Source organism: Xenopus tropicalis, chromosome 9 (genome assembly GCF_000004195.4).
Source record: "Xenopus tropicalis strain Nigerian chromosome 9, UCB_Xtro_10.0, whole genome shotgun sequence".
In the NCBI taxonomy this organism is placed as follows: domain Eukaryota; kingdom Metazoa; phylum Chordata; class Amphibia; order Anura; family Pipidae; genus Xenopus; species Xenopus tropicalis.
Genome location: NC_030685.2, coordinates 24,577,216 through 24,600,612, shown reverse-complemented (window position 1 = coordinate 24,600,612; position 23,397 = coordinate 24,577,216). Strand labels below are relative to the sequence as shown.

At 40.7% G+C, this 23,397-nt stretch overlaps 1 protein-coding gene across 1 annotated transcript in view; it reads left to right on the top strand.

Annotated features, from left to right (window-relative positions):
• The window catches only part of dnah3 (dynein axonemal heavy chain 3), a 189,556-nt gene that overhangs the window by 74,745 nt on the left and 91,414 nt on the right, over positions 1 to 23,397 (top strand). Inside the window, exons 20-22 of the mRNA XM_012971313.3 lie at positions 10,507 to 10,621; positions 19,084 to 19,200; positions 19,939 to 20,118. Of these exons, the coding sequence (XP_012826767.2) occupies positions 10,507 to 10,621; positions 19,084 to 19,200; positions 19,939 to 20,118 (412 nt within the window). The remainder of the gene's footprint in view (positions 1 to 10,506; positions 10,622 to 19,083; positions 19,201 to 19,938; positions 20,119 to 23,397) is intronic.

Here is a 23,397-nt window from a genome sequence, read left to right as displayed (position 1 = left end):
GAGCTGGATGGCTTTTTAGCAAGTGAGGGAATACAGGGATAGGGGAGATAGCTCTTAGTACAAGTTGATCCAGGGACTGGTCCGATTGCCATCTTGGAGTCAGGAAGGAATTTTTTCCCCTCTGTGGCAATGCCATCTCTTCACTGGCTGCTAGACTGGGGGGCGTGTTTAGTAATCTGAGCTTAGAACAACTGAGCATGCCCACAAGCCAGTAATCAAAGACGAGTGGGATACAGGAGGAGAAGGAAATCTAAGTTATTAAGGGGATGCTGCAGCCTTACTATTAACCTCTGGACAACCAGTGTGGCAGGTATTGAAAGATTTCAAAGAGGCTGTTCACTGATTACATTTTTGTGTGTGGGGTTTACATGTCCTTTAATGCTTTTTTAAGCAGAAATTGCATGGGCATAAACAAACTTGAATTTGCCTCATGTGCCATATCCCAGAAAGTCCAGTTTTAAGTAATAATCTTACAGACTAACCCTGGAGCCCTGACATCATGGTGCTGTGACAACAACCTGCTGCTCAACGTCAGCAAAACTAAGGAGCTCATTGTGGATTACAGGAGACTGCAGGGAGGAGGCCATACCCCCATTCACATTGAGGGAGCAGAGGTGGAGAGAGTCAGCTGCTTCAGATTCCTGGGCATCAATATCAGTGAGGATCTGAGTTGGTCTCACCACGTTGGTGTGATCACAAAAGCGGCTAAACAGCGGCTCTTCTTTCTGCGGCGCCTGAGGAGGTTCGGCATGGACTCCAGAATACTCACAAACTTCTGTCGATGCACCATTGAGAGTATTCTGTCCGGCTGTATCACCACCTGGTATGGCAGCTGTAATGCTTTGGACCGCAAGGCTCTGCAGAGGGTGGTGAGATCAGCACAGCGCATCACCAGGACTGAACTGACAGCCATGCAGGACCTGTACAGACAGCGCTGTAGGAGGAAGATGCAGCGGATCCTCTCTGATCCCAGCCACCCCAGCCACAGACTTTTCACGCTCCTACCATCAGGCAGGCGGTACAGGAGCATCCAGACCCGCACCAGCAGATACAGAGACAGTTTCTACCACAAGCCATCAGGCTTCTGAACTGCTGACATTCTGCCTAACACACACTCCCCATAACTACTGGACTCTTCGCAGTGTCACTTTAAGCAAAGCCACTTTAAATCCTCACTGCAAAATTTCAAATATTTCATTGCATTTTTTTATTGTAAATACTTGTACTTTTATTGCTCACTTTTATTATATTTAATATTTGTATTATTTTTTTTTGTCTATGTAAAGTTGGGAGGAACACGGGTCAAAAAATTTCATTACAGTAATGATGCTTCATTGTTATTTGTATATGAAAATAAAACTTGAAACTTGGATTATCATAGAGTGATTCCACCATTGCATTTTACCAACATAATCCTATTTTCTATACTTTAATTAAATAAGGTACATGTTTGCTATCTTAGAAACACATATTATTATAAAAAAACTGCATACAAAGAAAACAGATGTTTTTAGTGCAAAGTGTGGGAGGCATAAATCCACAGACTGGCAGACTCCAGGGAATAGAGAAGAAAGTATATTCTAAGCATATGTTGAAGTATTATGACAGGTCTGTGAATTGGAGGTCTGGTTCTATACTGAGTCTTGTGTTTAAGTTAAATAACTCAATTTTCAAGCAACTGGCTATTCAAAATCTTCTTAAGCCTGCTACTGTTCTCCTATTTTGTTTTAAAGGGGTGGTTCACCTTTCATTTAACTTTTAAAGGAGACATATTGGATAAATGGGAAACCCCTAATTTTGTAGGCAATTATGAATACTATATGGTGCTGGTTTCACTTTGTGCTAAAAATTAATCCTATCTGTAAAAATGGCCCCTTTATTGGAGCTCCCTATAGATCCTATTAGGTCTCTGTCAGTGAGAGCCAATCACAGCCCTGCACTCACACAAGCACAGACATGCTTCAGGTCCCTATCAGGTCAGCCTAGCTGCTGATTGGTTCCTATCCTACAGTGCAGTGTACTGAGAGCCGCCAACTCCCCTACACATCCAGAGAATTCAGCCAGCAGGAAGTGGAACAGATGGGCGGGGCTACTGGGGTTTTGGGGGAATTTCCCAATAAATCAGTCAACTTTTTTAAGCTCATTCCTTCTATATTTAGAGGAGTATAAGTCACTGGTACATTCATAATTTTTATGGGATATGTCTCCTTTAACATGTTATAGAAATGCCAGTTCTAAGCAACTTTTCAGTTGGTCTTCATTTTTTATCTTTAAATAGTTTTTGAATTAATTACCTTCTTCCTCTGCCTCTTTCCAGCTTTCGCTCTGTGATTCTACACTTGTATTGTTATTGTTACTTTTTATTACTTATCCTCTATTCAGCCCCTCTACTGTTCTTTACTGTTCATTACTCTCTACATCATAAAAGGTAACTCAAAGGTGAACAACCCCTTTACCTGGTTGCTAAAGTAATTAATGTGTTATGTTTAAATTTAATGCCTGGGAGCTCCTGAAATGTTTTTTTTTTTTTTTTTTTTAAATGCAAACCCAATTGCATATACTCTTACAATTCTACTGTCTACACCAGTTCTAAAAGATAAAGGGAATATAAGTTTGAATAACTGGGGGCTCCAAGTTGTTACTTCCTACCCCAGGAAGCACTCACCCCCTTCAAAAAATGCACCAGCCCAGGATACTTTTCCTCTGAGCACTGCTGTTGTGTATTTGTAATTAGTGATATGAGGTTTTCAGTACATTGGCATGAGCATAAGGGATATTAATTTGGAGGCAGATGAGCACAGGCGTACAAAAAGAAGGAGTGAAGTGTATTTATTGTTTTTTAGTTGACTTAAGGCAGGGGTCCACAACCTTTTTTACTTGTGAGCCACAGTCAAATGTAAAAAGACTTGGAGAGCAACACAAGCACCATAAAAGTTCATTGAGGTGCCAAATAAGGGCTAATGTTGGCTATTAGGCAGCCTCTATGCACACTATCAGCTTACAGGGGGCTTTATTTGGTAGTAAATCTTGTTTTTATTCAACCAAAACTTGCCACCAAGTCAGGAATTCAAAAATAACTACCTGGTTTGGCGGCACTGAGAGCAACATCCAAGAGACTGGTGAGCAACATGTTGCCCCTGAGCCACTGGTTGGGGATCACTGACTTGAGGTATAATGATCCAAAACCCCTTATCCAGAAAACCTCAGGTCCCAAGCATTCCCCATAAAATATCCTGTACCTGTATTTACAAACAGACATTTGCACCCTGTTCAGTTACCAGTGCTGTGAGTTTTATGATGCAGTGAACCCATCTTGAACATGTGCAATAAAGGTTCTATGGCCAATCTAGGGCTGGCAGCTCAAATGATTCATAAAAATAAGAATTCATTGTGTGTATCTGGCTCCCTGTTCTGGGAGCATTACATGCTTTTCTTCTACCTCCAAACTCCAGAGCAATATTCTATTTTTCCTTCTGGTGTTTGATAACTGTGTCATATCAGCAAACTAAAACTGCAAGCTTCCTTTATTAGATAATAGCAAAGTGATGTACGTAGCCCCAGGATGCCGGAATCTCACTGGAGAATCCACTTGCATCTGTAATTAAATTTGGGCTGCCTACTTTAAAGAACTAGGAAAATGCCTGCCGTCTAAAAGGTAAACAGAGTAAAAGAGATTCTGTGTGTCAGTGTTACCTCTTATGTCTTAAAACAGAAAGCAGCTAAGAAGCAAACACTGAGACAGTTGAATCAGGCTTTGGCTTTTTTGATCTAGATGCACCTTTGTCCTGTCTTTCTCTTAAAAAAAATTAATTCTACCATTTCTGTATTTATTTAGGGTTGCCACCTTTGCTGGTGGCTAAACCCGAACAAAGGGGGCTGATTGCATCAGGAGTGGTGCAGTAATGCTGGGGGTGGGCATGATGATGTCAGGTGGGGCTATTGCCTCACTAAAGGTGGCCATACACGGGCCAATTCTAGCTGCCGATATCGATCCCTTAGGTTGATTTGACACAGGGGTGGGCCAAGCCGACCGGGCGCCCTAGGCAACCCGGTCGGCCAACTCCGCCCACCTCCCCGCCGGGGCGGTGCAATTAGATTGGTCATTGCCTCAGCCGCTAATGACAAGCGGGGCGGAGGCAGTGACAAATTAACACTAGGGGTAGGCAGGAGAGGCTCCTGCCTGGCGCCCCCCAATCGTTGCGCCCTAGGCAGCTGCCTCTTCTGCCTACCCCTAGTTCCGGCCCTGATTTGACAGCTTATCGGCCCGTGTATGGGCACTAACAACGGGCCTGCCCGACCAACGGCTGGCCTGAAATTGACCAGATTTCGATCGAGCAGGTTTGATTTTTAGTTGAATCAGTCGCTGAACCGACATAGGCCTATACCCTGTAGGTTGGTATATCAGGAGAAGATCCACTTGTTTGGCAATCTTTGTGTGTATGGTCACCTTAAAACGCAATTCTTCTTATGCAGGACAGTGTTCCTCTTCCATCTTATTTCTTTGCGTCAGGTATTATTGCGCAGTAGAGTGAAAAAAGTTGGCCTTTTGATTTGCTGGATCGCAGTGAAAGGAGAAAGGAAGAGGGTCGCGCTTCTGCATGTAGCCCCGGGCTGGTGCAATTTTCTGCTAATAGGGGCACCAGTCTGGGGTATTAGGTCAGTGATTATAATATCTGGGGGGTGTCTAACATTTTGGCACCCTCCAGTGATGCCACCTTTTTCTTTTCCTTTAAGGCCTAACTGCTGCAATTGAGCTGTTTGTTGTAATGCTTTCACTGAAAGATGCTTCGTGCCCCTGGGAACAGCATTTTTTTTTTTAACTAAATTATCAGCAACTGCTGCCTAAGACACATCTTTAAGCAGCATATTAATATCTCATTAACCAAACCAATTGGAAGCACCCTAGAGGCAAATTTAATGAAGCTTGTTGCCTCTAAATCTTTTTTTTGTTGTGCTATAACAGTCACTAGTTAAAGATCTCCTGTTTTACCGCCATCTGCCTTATGGGCATCACAAAGGTTTATTGTATGTTGTGCATATACAGCCTATATATCTGTCTATAAAATGGCCTAACATACAGAAATGGGAAAAACTGTCCCAATGCAAACAGGAAATATACAGTTCTGCACTCCAGGGATTTCTTGCAGCTATTTATGCCTACAAATTTCCAAAAAAAAGAACAATTCCCTTCAAAAGAACAAACATTTCTGTCTCTGTTTAGACATTTTATAGTATGCATCCCTCACATATCTCAGCACTCTGGGTGGGTGGAGACACAGGATAATCAAATGGCCCATCAGGTTTTTTATATATCTCATCACTCTGTATCATTTTTAAATGACCCACATTTTTCTGGCAGTGGAATAAATGCCTGTGGCCGCCCAAGACTTTCTCTGCTTCCTGCCATTTGCTTCACTTGCATCTGTCACTGTAAAGATGGGTGATTATGGTCACTTGAGCATTTCAAGGTGGAATTTAGATGCAAATAGTGACATGGATACACGTTTAGCGGATGGTAGGAAGTGAGTATTTAGCAGGCCCTGGCATTTCTGTTGGCAGAGAATCTTCTTTGTGCACCTTTAGTCTTAAGGTGCCCATACACTATAAGATCCGCTCGCTTGGCGATGTCGCCAAGCGAGCGGATCTTCACCCGATATCCCCACCTACGGGTGGGCGATATCGGGTAGAAAGTAACTTAAAAAAAAAATAATACGATCGTTTGGCCCTGGGGCCAAACGATCGGATTACATTTGTGGTTATGGGGCAGTCAGTTCGGGGACCGCATCAACGAGCCGATGCGGTCCCCGATCCGACCGGATTTTCTAACCTGGCCGATCGAGATCTGGCCAATTTCAGGCCAGATATCGGTCGGCCAGGCCGCTCTGTTCTGCCCATACACGGGCCGATTAGCTGCCGAATCGGTCCAAGGGACCGATATCGGCAGCTATAGTCGGCCCGTGTATGGGGACCTTTAGAGTGCTGGTGGGATCATATAATAATAAATTTTTTTTTTTTTTAAAGGTAGATTTTATTTGTTTTACAAAAGTCAAACAAGACAACAAAAATAAGAGCATGAATGTTGCTATACAGTTTGTTACAATAAATCAAGAACATCATATTGCGGTGTCGTCATTATTTCAGTGCATATTAAAGTAATCTGTCGTTGGTGGCAAGCATGTTTATTCAGGGGTTATGCGGATATGGTTGGTGGTGGTCTATGTTGGGGTTACTGGTCCTCAGGGTTTGCGTTGTACCAGTCACTCCACACTTTCTCGAATTTGTCCATTGCTCCCCTTGTTTCATACGTGAGTTTAATAAGCGGGAGGGCGGTATCTACTAACTGCCTCCAGAAATTCAGTGAAGGTAAGTTGTTCCCCATCCAGTGCATAATGACTGTCTTTTTTGCATAAAACATGAGAGTGCGGAATCTAATTCTGGCTGCATTGGTAGAGAGGATATCATCAATGACCCCCAGTAGGCAGACTACAGGGTCGATTATTTGGGGGGTGCCCAGCTCTTGAGCCATGGTGCCCATTACATCCTTTCAAAATCTATTCATAGGGGGACATGCCCAAATCATATGAATAAAGTTTGCACCAGGGGCGTCACATCGGGGGCAGAGATCGTTCTGTCTCTTGCCTATTCTCAATAGCTTCAGGGGAGTTATATAGACTTGATGGAGAGATTCGTACTGTATAAGCCTATCCTTAATTGAAATTAAGTAGTCATAGGCTGTATCTATGGCTTCTTCCCATTGATTGTCCTGTAGATTTGGGATAGCTTGGTGCCAGAGTTGGTAGGCCCGATTAAAGGGTGTTGGGAGGCTCTCCATTACGTTTTTTTTATAGGTTCGATAGTAGTTTTTTAGGTGTAGGAAAGTATAAAGTATCCTCGAGGGGAGTAGTCCCCTGTGTGAGGGAAAGGGAGTGAAACTGGGCTTGGAAGGCGTGGCGGAGTTGGAGATATCTATACAATTGGATCCGTTGGTCAGGTATCCTTTCCTGAAGGATTTGGAGGGTTGGAAATTGGTCTTCTAAGAGAAGGTCAGATAATTTTTTAATACTTAGGCGGGCCCAGTATATAACATCAGGTAGGTCATATAATTGCTGTAGAATATAATAATAATAATATTAATGCATTCTTTATAAAATTTAAGTTCTCCACCCCTAATTGCAGCTATTACAAGTACAAGTGGTTTGATTTTAAATAGGTGTGCTACCTTCTGTCTTAGGGCTGTGTACCCTGTCTTTGGTGAAAACTCTGTACACCCTCAGATAAGCCAATCTTATTTCTAGATCTATCCATCCCTTTATTGTGATCCCTTAGAACACTGATCCCAACCAGTGGCTCAGAAGCAACATATTGCTTACCAATCCCTTGGATGTTGCTCCCAGTGGCCTCAAAGCTGGTGCTTATTTCTAGAGATGAGCTAAATTTTTCGGCAGGAACAGATTTGCAGTGAAATTTTGCATCTCGCAATTGACTGTTTTTTTTTTTTTCAAAACTGCCGCAAAAATTTGTGAGTGAGGAAAATGTTGCAGTTGCATAAAAAAAGTCACAAGTGCGTCAAAGAAGTAGTGGGTGCGTCAGAAAATTTGCTGGTGTGTCAAAAGAGTTGCACATACCCACATTTTGCTGGATAACTGCTTTGTAAACCAGCCACAGCCTTTATGGGTTAACAGGAACAGGTTTCTCCTTATCCTCATTTCCTGCTCCTGGAAGATCCTCTATAATGTGGTCTGGATGTGGTAAAAATATTCTCAGTGTTTCATACTCTGTTCTGTTATTAACACAACCAAGCACCTCAGGTATCCTTCAAAAGTCACCATATTTTGCTATCTTTATAAGTTGCAATAAATAACTTCTATAAGAATTTTGCCCCTGCCTGCTGGGTCCCGTTTCTTCATTGACAGCTTTTTTGGTAACACAGGAATCCCATACAGGGGCTGAGAATATTGTCAGACTGGAACTGGATTGGCATCTTGCAAGTTTATCTTTTAGAAAATTAAACTCTTTTGTATATTTTATGGAATCTGCACATGTAGAGATAGAGTATTTGTCTCTCTGTTGCCCTTCATATGCCATCATCATTTTTGCCAAAACCTCGATTTTCCTGCTTTCATTTTGAAAAGTCAAGGAGTCTATTTCAGAAATTACAGTCATGAATTGTTTCCATAATGATCACCATGCATGGTCACATCTGGAATCCTTAGGAGGTTATTTTATTATATTTGCTTTGCCCTGCCTGTATCTTTAAGAAATGCATCATTTACAGGTGGGGGTGGATGAGGCTTATAAATAGGAAGTAACTTATTGTAAGATAAAATAGTGTGAGCTACACAAGTATTCAGTGGCAGTTATTGCTTGTGTAGTTCAATGATGAGAATTCCATGTGGGGAAATGAAGGTCAGAGAACAGAAATGCATATACAGTGGCTTGCAAAAGTATTCGGCCCCCTTGAACTTTTCCACTTTTTGTCACATTACAGCCACAAACATGAATCAATTTTATTGGAATTCCACGTGAAAGACCAATACAAAGTGGTGTACACGTGAGAAGTGGAAGGAAAATCATACATGATTCCAAACATTTTTTACAAATAAATAACTGCAAAGTGGGGTGTGCGTAATTATTCAGCCCCCTGAGTCAATACTTTGTAGAACCACCTTTTGCTGCAATTCCAGCTGCCAGGCTTTTAGGGTATGTCTCTACCAGCTTTGCACATCTACAGACTTGCCCATTCTTCTTTGCAAAACAGCTCCAGCTCAGTCAGATTAGATGGACAGCGTTTGTGAACAGCAGTTTTCAGATATTGCCACAGATTCTCGATTGGATTTAGATCTGGACTTTGACTGGGCCATTCTAACACATGGATATGTTTTGGTTTAAACCATTCCATTGTTGCCCTGGCTTTATGTTTAGGGTCGTTGTCCTGCTGGAAGGTGAACCTCCGCCCCAGTCTCAAGTCTTTTGCAGACTCCAAGAGGTTTTCTTCCAAGATTGCCCTGTATTTGGCTCCATCCATCTTCCCATCAACTCTGACCAGCTTCCCTGTCCCTGCTGAAGAGAAGCACCCCCAGAGCATGATGCTGCCACCACCATATTTGACAGTGGGGATGGTGTGTTCAGAGTGATGTGCAGTGTTAGTTTTCCGCCACACATAGCGTTTTGCATTTTGGCCAAAAAGTTCCATTTTGGTCTCATCTGACCAGAGCACCTTCTTCCACATGTTTGCTGTGTCCCCCACATGGCTTGTGGCAAACTGCAAACGGGACTTCTTATGGTTTTCTGTTAACAATGGCTTTCTTCTTGCCACTCGTCCATAAAGGCCAACTTTGTGCAGTGCACGACTAATAGTTGCCCTATGGACAGATTCCCCCACCTGAGCTGTAGATCTCTGCAGCTCCCCCAGAGTCACCATGGGCCTCTTGGCTGCATTTCTGATCAGTGCTCTCCTTGTTCGGCCTGTGAGTTTAGGTGGACGGCCTTGTCTTGGTAGGTTTACAGTTGTGCCATACTCCTTCCATTTCTGAATGATCGTGGAACAGTGCTCCGTGGGATGTTCAAGGCTTTGGAAATCTTTTTGTAGCCTAAGCCTGCTTTAAATTTCTCAATAACTTTATCCCTGACCTGTCTGGTGTGTTCTTTGGACTTCATGGTGTTGTTGCTCCCAATATTCTCTTAGACAACCTCTGAGGCCGTCACAGAGCAGCTGTATTTGTACTGACATTAGATTACACACAGGGGCACTCTATTTAATCATTAGCACTCATCAGGCAATGTCTATGGGCAACTGACTGCACTCAGACCAAAGGGGGCTGAATAATTACGCACAAAGTTCAAGGGGGCCGAATACTTTTGCAAGCCACTGTATAAGGGCATACTCTAAATCAAATTTGCATCTGTCCTGTTGATGTGGCAAGGAATTCCTCCATAGAACATATAATTCAGTAGCTGTTCAGAATTTTCCAACATTGGGGACAGTGGTTCAACAAGAGTAGTGCCAAGCTTAGCTACTGAGGTGTGACTGGCAGGTAGGAGCCTATATAAAGGATAACTTGGAGTGTAACTTTAAATGGCAACTCTGACACTGGAAGCTGTGTATGGTAAGGTTATAATACAAGAAGGTATAGCAAAAACAGATTAAGGTGCAAAACTGAAACAAACAGCAAGATTAGCCAGAGTCTAATAACAGGACAGAAGTCAGGGCAGGCAAAGTTCAAAAGGCAGGCTGAAGTCTGGACAGGCAGCAGGCAGGTGGAGGAAGACTGGCTAGAGGTTAAAACCAGGAGATCCAAAAGAACAGTGCAAAGAGAGGTACTGGAGCACAGTACAACAAGGAACATGAAACTGGGCAGGAATTCAGGAAAAAGGAACCAATGAACTTAGAGCAGCAAGATCTGCTGATGTCTCCAAAGGGAATTCAGATATATGCAGTAAAATCATGGGTGGGGAAAGTACATTTAAAAACTTTATTGTATATCATTTTGTATTTGTGTGATACAGATTGGAGCAGATTGGCGCATCAGCCAGCAAGGAATATTCCCTAGAGAAAGCTTTGGAAAAGATGAAATCAGAATGGTCCAACATCAATTTTGTTTTTATTCGATACAGAGAAACTGTAAGTATTAGCTCCTGGTGGGCTTGCTTTGCAAAGCTTGGCACGTGGGTGGGCTGCTACTGCGCCGATTTCAATCGCTGTAATTGTAGAGCAACTGTTTTGCCCTAAATTGTTTTAGCTTGGTACAGTATATTCACAGCTAAAATAATTACATAGTCTGTCACTGAATAGAAAGGTATAATTTGTTGTAAACCCAGCTTATCCAGTGCATAGGATATTGACATGTACTTTCTTAATAGACAGAGAATAATAGGTTCTGCTTATTATAATATAATAACCAGTTACTAGTGCAACAAAAGGTTATAGATATAAACAAGTAGCTATGAATAGGAAGAAATTCATGTTTATGTCACAAAAAAAACTCTCTGCCAACAATCATCTGTGCGGAGGCCATGTGAGGGATGCACCCACCACTTTTATGTAATAGACTTTTCTGCTGAGCTAATCCTCTGCATGTCATCAGCATGGCTTTACAACAGTGTTACAAAAGAGTGTTTATTTTATCGTTTTATATAAGAACTGAGAGGGCTGTTTGCCAAAACAGGCCCTACAGATCCAGGGCCAAAATTGCTGCATGCACCATGACTATAAAGGACTGGACCAAACATATTACTATGTTAATAAATGTGAAACACTAATGTATACTTTCATATTAAAATCTGATATCAGTGAGAGGGTGTTGGCAAAGAGGGTAAGTTGCAGTTACATTAACAAATAACTTATATGGGGCAGTTTTCTGTCTAAAACTGATTATTGCCCATTTTTTGGAGGGCCCCCTGGCCACTTGATCTGCACCCTGCCTTCTTGCACAGCAGTGCCCCTTCTCATTCTCCCAGCTCTCCCTACTCAAGTTCCGTCAGTTGCACCCCAAAGCACATGCCTACAGTCTGCCTACACCTGGTTCTAGCCTTACAGCTACTCCAAGGAAATATGCAGTAACTCTATTGTTATTCTAGCCCATTAACAGTCGCATCTTTATTAAAAGTGCATGCATTTCCTAAGAAAACCGCCTTTTATTCTTTATTCTTTTCTGCTTTCAATACCATCATTCTCTCTTAGAGGGTGTCTTTGACTCCTTCCTAGTTTTTGCAAGTCATGTCTTTTTAATATTTGAGCAATGAGAGCTTGTTAACAGGCTTCTGTGCCAAGACTGCCAAGTGAGCCAGCACTGCCTGTTGTCTGATACAGGCCTACTAAGAGACATGGCTCCTAATCTTTCTTATGGGAATAAGAGGGCGCTGGAAGCTGACTGTTTAGCTTGATCTTGGATCTTGGATGAGAGTAAAGAAACAGCTGATGGTGGATGCACAACCAGAGTGTAATGTAGTTATTTTTTTTGTGGAAAGCACTTACCTATGTCTGGTTTTTATGGAACGTATGAGTTACACGATAATGAGATCATAAAACGGGTTTAAGCCCACTGAGGTCTATAGAAACACCTTTGCTGGTAGGTGACTTGGCTAAGTCGGACTGGGCAGGCAGGACACTGGGAAAAAAAACCTGCTGGGCCCCGGTCCTGGTGGGTTCTGACAACCCAGGCCTGATACCTGTAAGTACTGTTGTTCCCCCACTGCCTTATCTCCCCCCGATCATGACAAAGTAAGTATAGGAGCTCAGGGAAAAAGGGTCTGGCTAGAGGGTGAGCGGGGGGCCACTGAGTAGGTGTGGGAACCCCTGGGGCTTGGATACCTAGTCTGACGCTGAGCTTGGCTATTGATATCCCATAAACTAGGAAGATTTAATGAAAATAAATAGATGTAGCAGTTACTATTGTATGTATATATGTAGATAGGCAGAAAAGAGAGGCCACACAAAATGTGCTTAGTGAATGAGCACCAAGTGGCACAATTTTGCACCTATTAGTGCTCATGCACTTGTCTGTGTGTGTCTGGGGTCTTTGTAAATTACCCCCATGATCTTTTGTGCATACAACTGTGTGTCGTTCTTTGGCTTTGGTATAAAGAAACATACTGTAAAGCAACCCACAGCAGTCAGGATTGCATATATATAATATATATATAACCCACAAATATAGTTAGTAGGGACATTAAGACAGTATAAAAATATTATGTGGCTTCTTAGCAATAATAAGTGGATTTATGGGGGTAAGAAGGAAGGGAGATGTTAAAATGAGTGGTTCACCTTTTACGAAAAGTGGTGGGGTGGTTCATCTTTAAGTAAACTTTTAATATGTTATAGACTGCCCCATTCCTAGCAACTTTGTAGTTAGTTTTCATTTCATTATTTTTTTTTTTTTTTATAGTTTTTGAATTATTTGCCTTACTCTTCTGCATCTTTCCAACTTTCAAATGGGGGTCACTGACCCCAACAGCTGAAAAACTATTGCTCTGTGAGGCTACAATTGTATTGTTATTGTTACTTTTTTATTCCTTCTCTTTCTAACCAGACCCTCTCCTTTTCATATTCCAGTCTTGCTAAAGTAAACAAAACCCCAATTTTTGAGAGTCTGATTATCGTTTGAGGGCAATAAAACGTGAATCACATGAATACATTATATATGAGGTGTCAAACTCAATCACATAAGGGGATCGAAATCTAAAACACAGGCTATGTTGCCGGCCAAATTTTTTATTAAGATACTGTACGGTCAGGCACAGACACAGTGCAGTCAGGCGATTGGTGCTGCACAGTCAGGCACAGGCACCAGGGGCCGCATAAAACAACCAGAAGGGTTGTATTTGGCCCACAGGCCTTGCAATAGCAAATGAATCAAAATCACATGGGCAACCGAGCACTAGTGCTAGAGGCCACCATTTTAGGATCCCTAGAGGCGCTAGCCAAACTACCCTACAGGGGCAATTCTCCGTATTATCAAACTACACTCCCTATAAAAACAGTGGTAGAGTCCTTTCAGAAGGCACTTAAAGTAGCTCAAAATGGACAACCTGTATGGTCCAAATGGACACCTATATGGGGCAACAAGTACCTCTTACACTTCCAAACAGTGCCTAAAGTTGCCAGGTGGGCTGCAGCGGGAATAAAGACATTAGGAGACATCACGGTGGAGGGGGAATGTAAACAATTCAATGCACTTCGAGCTGAATTTCAGCTCCCAACGAACATGTTATTCCAGTATCTGCAACTAAAGCATGCCTTCCAGTCGCAATTCCCCACAAGGCCGCTAACAATTACTGAAACTACACTGGAGAGATACCTCCGCAGACCTGATTTGGTGAAAGTACTAACATATATGTACATAATAATAACACAAACACATACCCCCCAACAACATAAGGTTAAACAACAGTGGCGTGAAAACATACCAGGCCTAGAGGAAGAGATGTGGAAGGATGCTTTAGAACAGGTACCCCAAACAACCATTTCCAGTAGAGATAGATATATACAGATCTTACCCCACAAAGAATTGCTAGAATATATCCTGGGGCCTCTGATCTGCGCCCTAAATGTCTCAATGAGGTGGGGACCTTCTACCATGTCTTTTGGGAATGCCCAGTAATAAAGGGTTTTTGGCGAGAGGTGCTCAGCTATGCTGAGTCGGCACTGGCACTTCCCAATATTTTGTCACCCAGCCTATGCCTACTAGGTATACTGGACACCCTACAATTGAGACCCCCAGTCAAACTGTGCTTCTTACAACTGCTATACTATGCCAAAAAGGCATTGTTACTACATTGGAAATCTACAGGTCCACCCTCGCTGAACTTCTGGAAAAAGCTTATTGATGACTCCTTACCGAAACAGAAACTAGTGTATCAAGCCCGCGGATGCCCAGACAAATTTGAGGCCATATGGGGGGCATGGCTCCTGGCAAACACACCACCTTAACCAACTTTGAACAGTCAGCAAAAAAAAAAAGACACAGGGTACCTTCCCTAGCTTTGTACAAATATAACCCCTGGGTTATACACCCCCCCCCAGCTCATTCCCCCCCTTTTTTTTTTTTTTGTTTTCTTCTTCCTTTTTCGACTCCTCTTGATCTTCTCTCTTCTCCTCTTATTTTCTTTAAAGGGATTGTTCCCTTATGTTGTTGTGTTTAAAAATCAAAAATGTAAAATAAAATCTTTAAAAAAAAAAAAATCACATGGGCTTCTAGCAATTAGAGATGCAACAGTGACTTCTTATCCTGGGAATCCCATAATCTGTTATGTCCCTGTTGTGCTCATAATAAACCATCTAGATTACACTTTGGCCCTCTCCTTTCCTCTCCATATGCACGGGCAGTAGAAAGGGAGAGGAATATTATTTATGGGGCATCAGCAAAGAGAGAAAGACATTATTTTTAACACATCAAATGGAATTGCTGCTCACTGCAGACCTGATATTTAGCCAGAGATGTATACAAACAAAGCTTAGAGCCATTGGTTAAAGGAAAAATATACCCCCAGAATGAATACTTAACCAACAGATAGTTATATTATGTTAAGTGGCCTATTAAAGAAAAATCTCGCCAAACTGGAATATATATATATATATCAGTAAATATTGTCCTTTTACATGCTTTCCCTTGATCCACCATTTAGTGATGGGCTGTGTGCTCCCTCAGAGATCAGAGGAGTGTGGAAGCAAAAGGCAGAACTCTGTCCATTCATTGGCTCATGAAGCCTAGCATGTATGTGTGCCTTGTTTGTGTGCATTGTGAATATGTCCTATGATCCCAGGGGTGGACCATAATTCTTAAAATTGCAATTTTCTGTTTAGGATTACCCAATAGCACATACTACTAAAAAAATATATATTTTCATGAAAATGGTTTATTTATATGAAGCAGGGTTTTAGATATGAGCTTGTTTATGAAATATATATTTATAGAGACCAACATTAAAACCCTTCTTTCTCTAAGCTAAAGAGCCCTACATGCTCAAAGCTGGTCAGACTGCCCAACCAGCTTTGATCATGTAGGGCTCTTTAGCTTAGAGAAAGAAGGGTATTAGGCACAAATAAACAAAAAGAATACACTGGTTAACATGTCTTTTTTTAGGAAAGTTCTTCATATTCTTAGTCAACACAGTAATACTAATACTTTCAAATGAGAGCTCTGCTGATATCAATAGGGATTCTGTAAAAGAGCCCAGCACTCTGTTCAGTGTGAAGTTGTACTGGAGCCAAAATATTTTCACTGATTCCTTAAATGTAACCAATTTACAGTATCTAATTACATTCCACAGCAGCGAAATAAATTGTGGGTCTGATACAAAAGACTGAATAATTCAGTAGTTTCTGGCAGGAAACCACTCTGCATCTTTATTCATTTCTCCCTGTGATTCCATTGCAAATTACAGTGTTTTAAATAAAAACCCTCTATTAACAAAGAAATAAGAAGGGTGTTTGGCATGAACCGAACTGCCACAAAAAATCCATTCTGTAAGAAAGTACAAGGGTCTAGTTGGTTTCATTCCCAGCACAGTAGATACACACTGCATACAAACTGATTCACAAGTACTGGGGTAATGACTGTTTAAAGGCATGGAACGGGCAATCCACAGCATTATACTATATGCAGGAGATGCCAGGACACTGCACATTGCCTTTTAATTATTTTTATTCATATATTGCTCTATTCATATAAGCAGAAGGAACTATGTTACTGTGAAACGAGGGAATTAAATGAACTATCATTCAGAGATATAGGGATTTGCAAGCAGAAGCTGCCCCAAGCGTACCCATCTTACTCCGATCATTAAGTGTCCTCATCCCAAAGGAGACATTATCCCTCTTATTTAAAAATCAGCACATTATGTTCCAATAATAAGGGACTGGTATAATAAGGTGAATAAGTGTAGCATATAAATGAGATACTGTAATTTGTCCAAGGCTGTACACTAGATATTCCACAGAAAGAAGGCAAAGCCGTGCAAGAGGACAATAATTAAAAATTTTTTTTTTATTTACAGTAGAAACTCTGTTTTACGTTTTTCAGGTGACAAGGAAAAATGGTGTAAAATCAGGGAAAATTATTATGCATTATATATTGGTGGGACTATAAAAAACTGTGTATGTAAAAATGAGGTTTCACTCTACTTAATAAATAAGTGTATGGGAGAGGGGGCAGCCAGCAGTTAAATACGCTGAGATCTGGGGTTAAAAACGTCTTTCAAGGCCAGGATGCTCCTGCATCAAAGGTGGCCATACATGGGCAGATTTTGTCGATTTTAGGACGATCTGATAAAATCGACTTATCATTACATTCATCAACAATCGATTAGACAGGTTTACATTTTTTTAAACGCAGGCCGAGATTCTGCCCCTACCTAAAGCACAGTGGGGCTCATTTGTCAACACTGGCCAAAGTTGCCCGTTGGCAGTAATCCATAGCAACTAATAAGTGATTTCAGCCAGCTGCAGGTAGAACAATAAATGCAATTATTTCATTGGGTTACTGCCCACGGGCAAATTTGCCCAGTGTTTATAAATGACCCTCAGTACTCTCTTACAACAATATTTTTTATATAGCTTTAAAGTTGTTATGAAAAAAGGGCCTAACAATATTTTGTAACCTTGAAAACAATAATTCTTGTACCTGAAATTTGAAAAGTAAATGGAAAGAAAAAAAATGACTTTCCCTTTAGACTCACCCTGCATGAACCAAAAAAAAATGGGAGCGATAAAAAAAACTTCCTTGTACTATTTTACATTCCTTTACCTAAACCAAACCTCAAATCATAATTAATGTGTCTCATTGTGCCATACCAAAGGTGCATGTCTTCCGAGGCACCAGTTATTAATTGTAGATAGTGCTGATTCCAGCAAACTCAAATCCCCCTAAGACAATTACAGTTTTATTATTATTATTATTATCATCATCTCTAAAGTGCGTAGCTCTAAGCTGGAAGGTATGTAAAAGCAAATACAGCTTGCACTGTACATTCCATTAACCCAACTGTTATAATCCAACTTCTCATCACTGACTAATGTGTGACCTAAAGGTATTTAATGATATATAATGGGTTTTATACACTGGAAAACTGAGACATGTTAATTCTGTAGGGATGTGGCACTACTTAACTTGCACGTAGGAGAGTCAACTGTGTAGTTGTGCTGAAATTATATTAATCCAGGCAATTTGAGTGTCAGTATGATTTCAATGTAAGTTGAGTTCTAACATTTCAGAACCCCCCCTGCTGCTAAATGATTTTTAAAGGAATTGAGCTCTGTGCACAGCCATCATTATTGTTAGTTTGGTTAAGGGCAGAATAACTTGTAGCTTTCCAGCTGTTACTGAACTACAACTTTCAGCGTTCCCTGACAGCTAAAGAATACAGGGACAGTAGTAGTATCAGCTGAAAACTGGGTTGAATAAGCATGATACCATCCAAGGAAAGAAATCTGTGGTGCAAAGAAGAGTGGGGATCAGGGAGGCTACCACATTTCACAAAATTCCTGATTGGAAAAGGGTAATATTGTAAAGTGTCCCCCTGAACCACCCAGTTATGCACATACACACCGCTGGCTGCAGTGTCTACTTCTGGGAGGTTTTAGACCAGTGCAGTCCAACTGGAGGCCTGTGGGCTAGATTTGGACCTCCAAAGGATTTTTTTGGCCCCTAGCCTGCTCATAGGCTCCATATATTCCACTGTATGACATCTCCATTTTAATGTAATCTAGCCCTCAAACATGCTGTATTACAAGTTATTGCCCCACTACTTGTAATAAGTTGGACAACACAATTTTAGACTATACCCCTACCAAGTCAAGGGCTTTATACCCAAACACATCCTTGCCAGCCCTACCTAGATATCAGTAAGTCCTACCCTTTTCCAGGTTTGCAGATGGAACTATTTTTATTGGGTTTATTAATATTGTAATGTTTTTATTAGCCTAAAGGCATGTGTCCCTTTATTTGGAAAACACAAGGTCCCAAGCATTCCGAATGGTCCCATACCTGTATGAAATAAATAACACAATATTGATTTACTATTTTTATGGCCACAAGGAGCCATCACATTATTGGTTTGTCAATGGCTGAAACAGATCATTGCTAGCAAGTAGTGGTTCTTGGGTTGACCCAAAACCTAAGGGACTTGGGCAGGGTGTTAGAACAGGTTTGAAACTTTCCTTTCTTACAATAAAGTCACCACACACATTCCAACCCATCGATGACAAGACTAGAAATATTCCATCCACTCTGGTGATATCTACACCTATACCCCACCTATATGTTAGATCACCAGTAGGAGCACAGCGAGTGTGGGTAGATAAGCCTAGTGGAAACTTCTGAATCTTTGGGCTCGATTAAGCATGGGTTGCTGGTGCGGATTCAGGGCAGGGATGTAAGGTCTCATAAAGGCCTGGAGTGGAACATTATCTCCCTCATGACATGGGGGTGGTTGCTAGCTCTGTTAAGAAACAGTACACTCGGTTTCAGAACACAGTTATCATATTTAGTGCTGAAATTAGTTTTCTGTTCTAATAATTATAGAAATAAACTGTGAATTTTGCTGGGAATTAACAGAAATGATATGCATCCTTTATTTTCTTCACAGAGTACAAGTATCTTGTCTGCTGTAGATGATATCCAGTTATTGCTCGATGATCACATAATTAAAACTCAGACCATGTGTGGCTCTCCTTTCATTAAACCCATTGAAGCTGAAGCCAGGGTAAGCTGGAGTTGTATTAGCAATGGTCTCCTCCAATACACCACGACATGTAATTGTTTCTAATGAGACTGGCACTGAAGTTTTTAAATGTTTTAAAATAGCAAATAATTAATTTAAACAGTGTCAGTTATTAATACCATTCAGCCCTGTGTTTTTTCTTTGCTTAATTTAGTATAGCATTCACGGGGGAACCGTCATAGCTATTAATATGCAACCAAAATATAGAGGAAACTTTGCCCCTTTTATTAGATTTCTTCCATTAGTTACTACCTGCTTTCTGTTTGTGTTTCCTGTCTCTGTAGAGTTCTTCTGCCCTTTCTATGAGCTTTTTACCCCCTTTTTACCTCTTTTTGAAGACACACAGAGCTACTAGTAGCAGCTACTTGTCGTGGCTACTAAAATAGACAATGCTGATCATTTACTGATAACACTCTACGTGTGTTTTAGCAGAGGCAATTCTCAGTATTGTCTATGGCGTTTAGTAGCCCTGAAAAAGTAGCTGCTACTAGTAGTTCAGTGTGTCTTCACCCTTAAAGCTCACCTTCCTTACAAAGTTGCTCCAGCAAAGCAATGGAAGATTGCTAAGAAGATGTACAGATAATCCCTCTAATACCTGGCCCCTGTAGGGAAGGCAACTCAAATATAATTATACACTGTATATGAAGCATCTGTCATTTGTTAATCATAGGTACAATATTATTAACAAGAATGGCTACAAGTAATGAATATACCTTCTAGGAATGGGAGCAGACTCTTGTTCTGATTCAGGAGATCATGGATGCCTGGTTAAAGTGCCAAGCAACCTGGCTCTACTTGGAGCCGATATTCAGTTCTGAAGATATTATTGCACAGATGCCAGAGGAAGGACGAAAGTTTGGCATTGTGGACAGCTACTGGAAGAATATTATGGTAGAGGCAGTAAGTACAGCCATCAGTTTCTTCTGTAATATTAATATTATTAAAAAGACTATTGAATTATTTAGATAGCAAAACATCTATGAACAAAGCATATGCCAGAAATATATGTCAGACTCCACAGACTCCACAGTGCACTGACTGATGGCTTCAAGTTGTACTTGACAGACAGCCTATTAAAAGCTGAAGTACAGTGCCATATGTAGATGTATATGTTGTTTCGCAGGGGCTGTTTGCTGCAGCTATGTGGTCTCAAAAAGCAGCTGACTTCTGTTCCAGTTATCCTAAAAAATAATTCCAAATCCTTTTCTATCATCAAAATAAACTTTACTTACACTATATAATTTTTTTTTTCAATTCAGTCCTGGAATTTACAGTCACGGCCAACAGAGAGGTGCTATTTTGTAAACACTTATTAAGGCAAGCTTTGTATCAACCCAAAATTCCATGCATTTGCCATCTAATAGAAAGTAATGGAAGTAATTGTAATCAAATCTGAGCTGCTTTATTGCCTGCCCTGCCTCTGTGCCTCAGGCATAGAGGTGGGGCAGGCAATACATAATAATTGACAGCTTAGATTTTCAAATACATTTATAACAGGTATGGATGATTTAACAAAAAAAAAAGACTTTTATTATACAGCTTTTTATGTGTGGGTAACAGGTCCCCTTTAAGCCACATGGGCCTAAATGATCAGGAGGACATCTTGAAACTTCAAATATATATTAGAGTAGTGGTTCCCAAATGTAGGGGCCGACCTGAATGCAGTCTTGAAGAAATTTGAATAGAGTGTTGTTTTAATCCCTTCCTCATAAGCTGATAATGCAATGTTTTCATATACAGGTATGGAACCCATTATCCAGAATGTTCAGGACCTGGAGTTTTCCAGATAAGGGATAAGTCTACAAAAAAATCATTTAAACATTAAATAAAGCCAATAGGGGTGTTCTGCATCCAATAAGGATTGATTTTAACTTAGTTGGGATCATGTAGAAGGTATTATTTTATTATAACAGAGAAAAAGGAAATCATTTTTAAAGATTAGAATTATTTGCTTATAACATCTATGGGAGATGGCCTTCCTGCAATTCGGAACTTTCTGGATAATGGGTAACGGATCCCATACCTTGACCAAATGTGATCTAGAGTCCAAAAAATACAGAAATTATTGATCTAGACTCTAGAGCTTGCCCTCCTAAAGGTACTGGCACACAAGACATTTAACCAACTCCTGTGCAGGAGACAAAACATCTGAAGTTCTCTTTCCATGGGTATGAATGTAAATAACCAGTAGGAAAACATACGCAATGTGTAGCAGCCCAAAGTTTCCTCACAAGGCTGTGCATACATTTTCGCACCAGGAATTTACATTAAAGGGGTAGTTTCCCTTCTATAACATAATAAAACTTAACTCAAAGGTAAACTACCTTTACATACCAGTGCTCCAGTGTCAAAAATACAACTCCAAGGTAGCGTATACTAAGTTGCCCATCATCCCTTAGAATCCCAGATGCTGTTGGGAGCAAGTTACTGTGCACAAAACCATTCCTGGGAGCCAAGAAGTTGGCATCTGTACTTTAAAAATAGCTCATTAATCTAAATCTAAAGTCTACTAGCAATAAAGAAATCAGTTTTAATTACCTGCAAATTATCTTCCCACTAATTGCAATCTTGCATAATATAAACAAACATTGGCTCACTAATAAAGGAACAGAAGTGCTTGCACACTAATCAGTTTAGTACCGGCTACTGTAAGATAATAACCTATTCTCCTGCAGCCAAGTTGTTCAACAATAAATTAGTGTCCATCTCCAGTGATCCAGAGGAGGTTCAGAGCAAATAACTGGGCCATGGATGCCAGACATGATATCATTACATAGCTGCTGTGCTTTTATTTTATAATGGTCCCTTTCGAAAGTGGCGATCTGCCCAGCTGAACCCCAAAGTGAGGTTGTACAGATATGGCCGACTATCATCAACTTCCTCAAAGGGGCTGTTCTCTTTTAAATTAACTTCAGTATAATGTAGAGAGTACTATTCTGGGACAGTTTGTAATTGGTCTTTATTTTTTATTTGTGGACTTTAAATTATTTTGCTATTTGTTCAGAACCTTTCCAGTTTGGAATTTTGGCGGCAACCAGGCCGTGGTCTGAAAGAAAGATAGTCATATGAATAGAGGAGTGCCTGTGTAGGAAGATAAGCAATAAAAATTAACAATAATAATAAAATTGTAGCCTCACAGATCAGTAGGTTTTTGGCTGCTGGTGTCAGTGACCCCCATTTGAAAACTGGAGAGAGTCAGAAGAGGAAGACAATGAAAAAACTATACCAAATAAAAAATGAAGACCAGTTGAAAAGTTGCTAAGAATAGTCCTGTCTATAACATACTATAAGTTAACTTATCATTTAAGCTTTATCACAATAAGGCCAACTAATTGCACACAGGGAATATAGACATGTAAGACCAATTAACTATGGTAACAATGGCTGTTTGCTTTCATTAAACAATGTACATAGAACATAAACTCTTATTAACTACCTCCCAATGGATTAGGGAAAGTAAGTGTGGAGCGTAATAATTTGGCTTCCCTCTTCTTTTCAGTCGATCCCCCTAAATTATTACTTCTTTACAGGCAGTGCTAAGCTGGGGGTGCCTATTGCACTTTATTTAATAGCACAAAGCAGATTTGGGCAGTTTTTATTTACCTTAGCTTTCTTTCTGGCATAACAGTACAGTGGTGTGAAAAACTATTTGCCCCCTTCCTGATTTCTTATTCTTTTGCATGTTTGTCACACAAAATGTTTCTGATCATCAAACACATTTAACTATTAGTCAAAGATAACACAAGTGAACACAAAATGCAGTTTTTAAATGAGGGTTTTTATTATTTAGGGAGAAAAAAAATCCAAACCTACATGGCCCTGCGTGAAAAAGTAATTGCCCCCTGAACCTAATAACTGGTTGGGCCACCCTTAGCAGCAATAACTGCAATCAAGCGTTTGCGATAACTTGCAATGAGTCTTTTACAGCGCTCTGGAGGAAATTTGGCCCACTCATCTTTGCAGAATTGTTGTAATTCAGCTTTATTTGAGGGTTTTCTAGCATGAACCGCCTTTTTAAGGTCATGCCACAACATCTCAATAGGATTCAGGTCAGGACTTTGACTAGGCCACTCCAAAGTCTTCATTTTGTTTTTCTTCAGCCATTAAGAGGTGGATTTGCTGGTGTGTTTTGGGTCATTGTCCTGCTGCAGCACCCAAGATCTGCTTGAGTTGACGAAC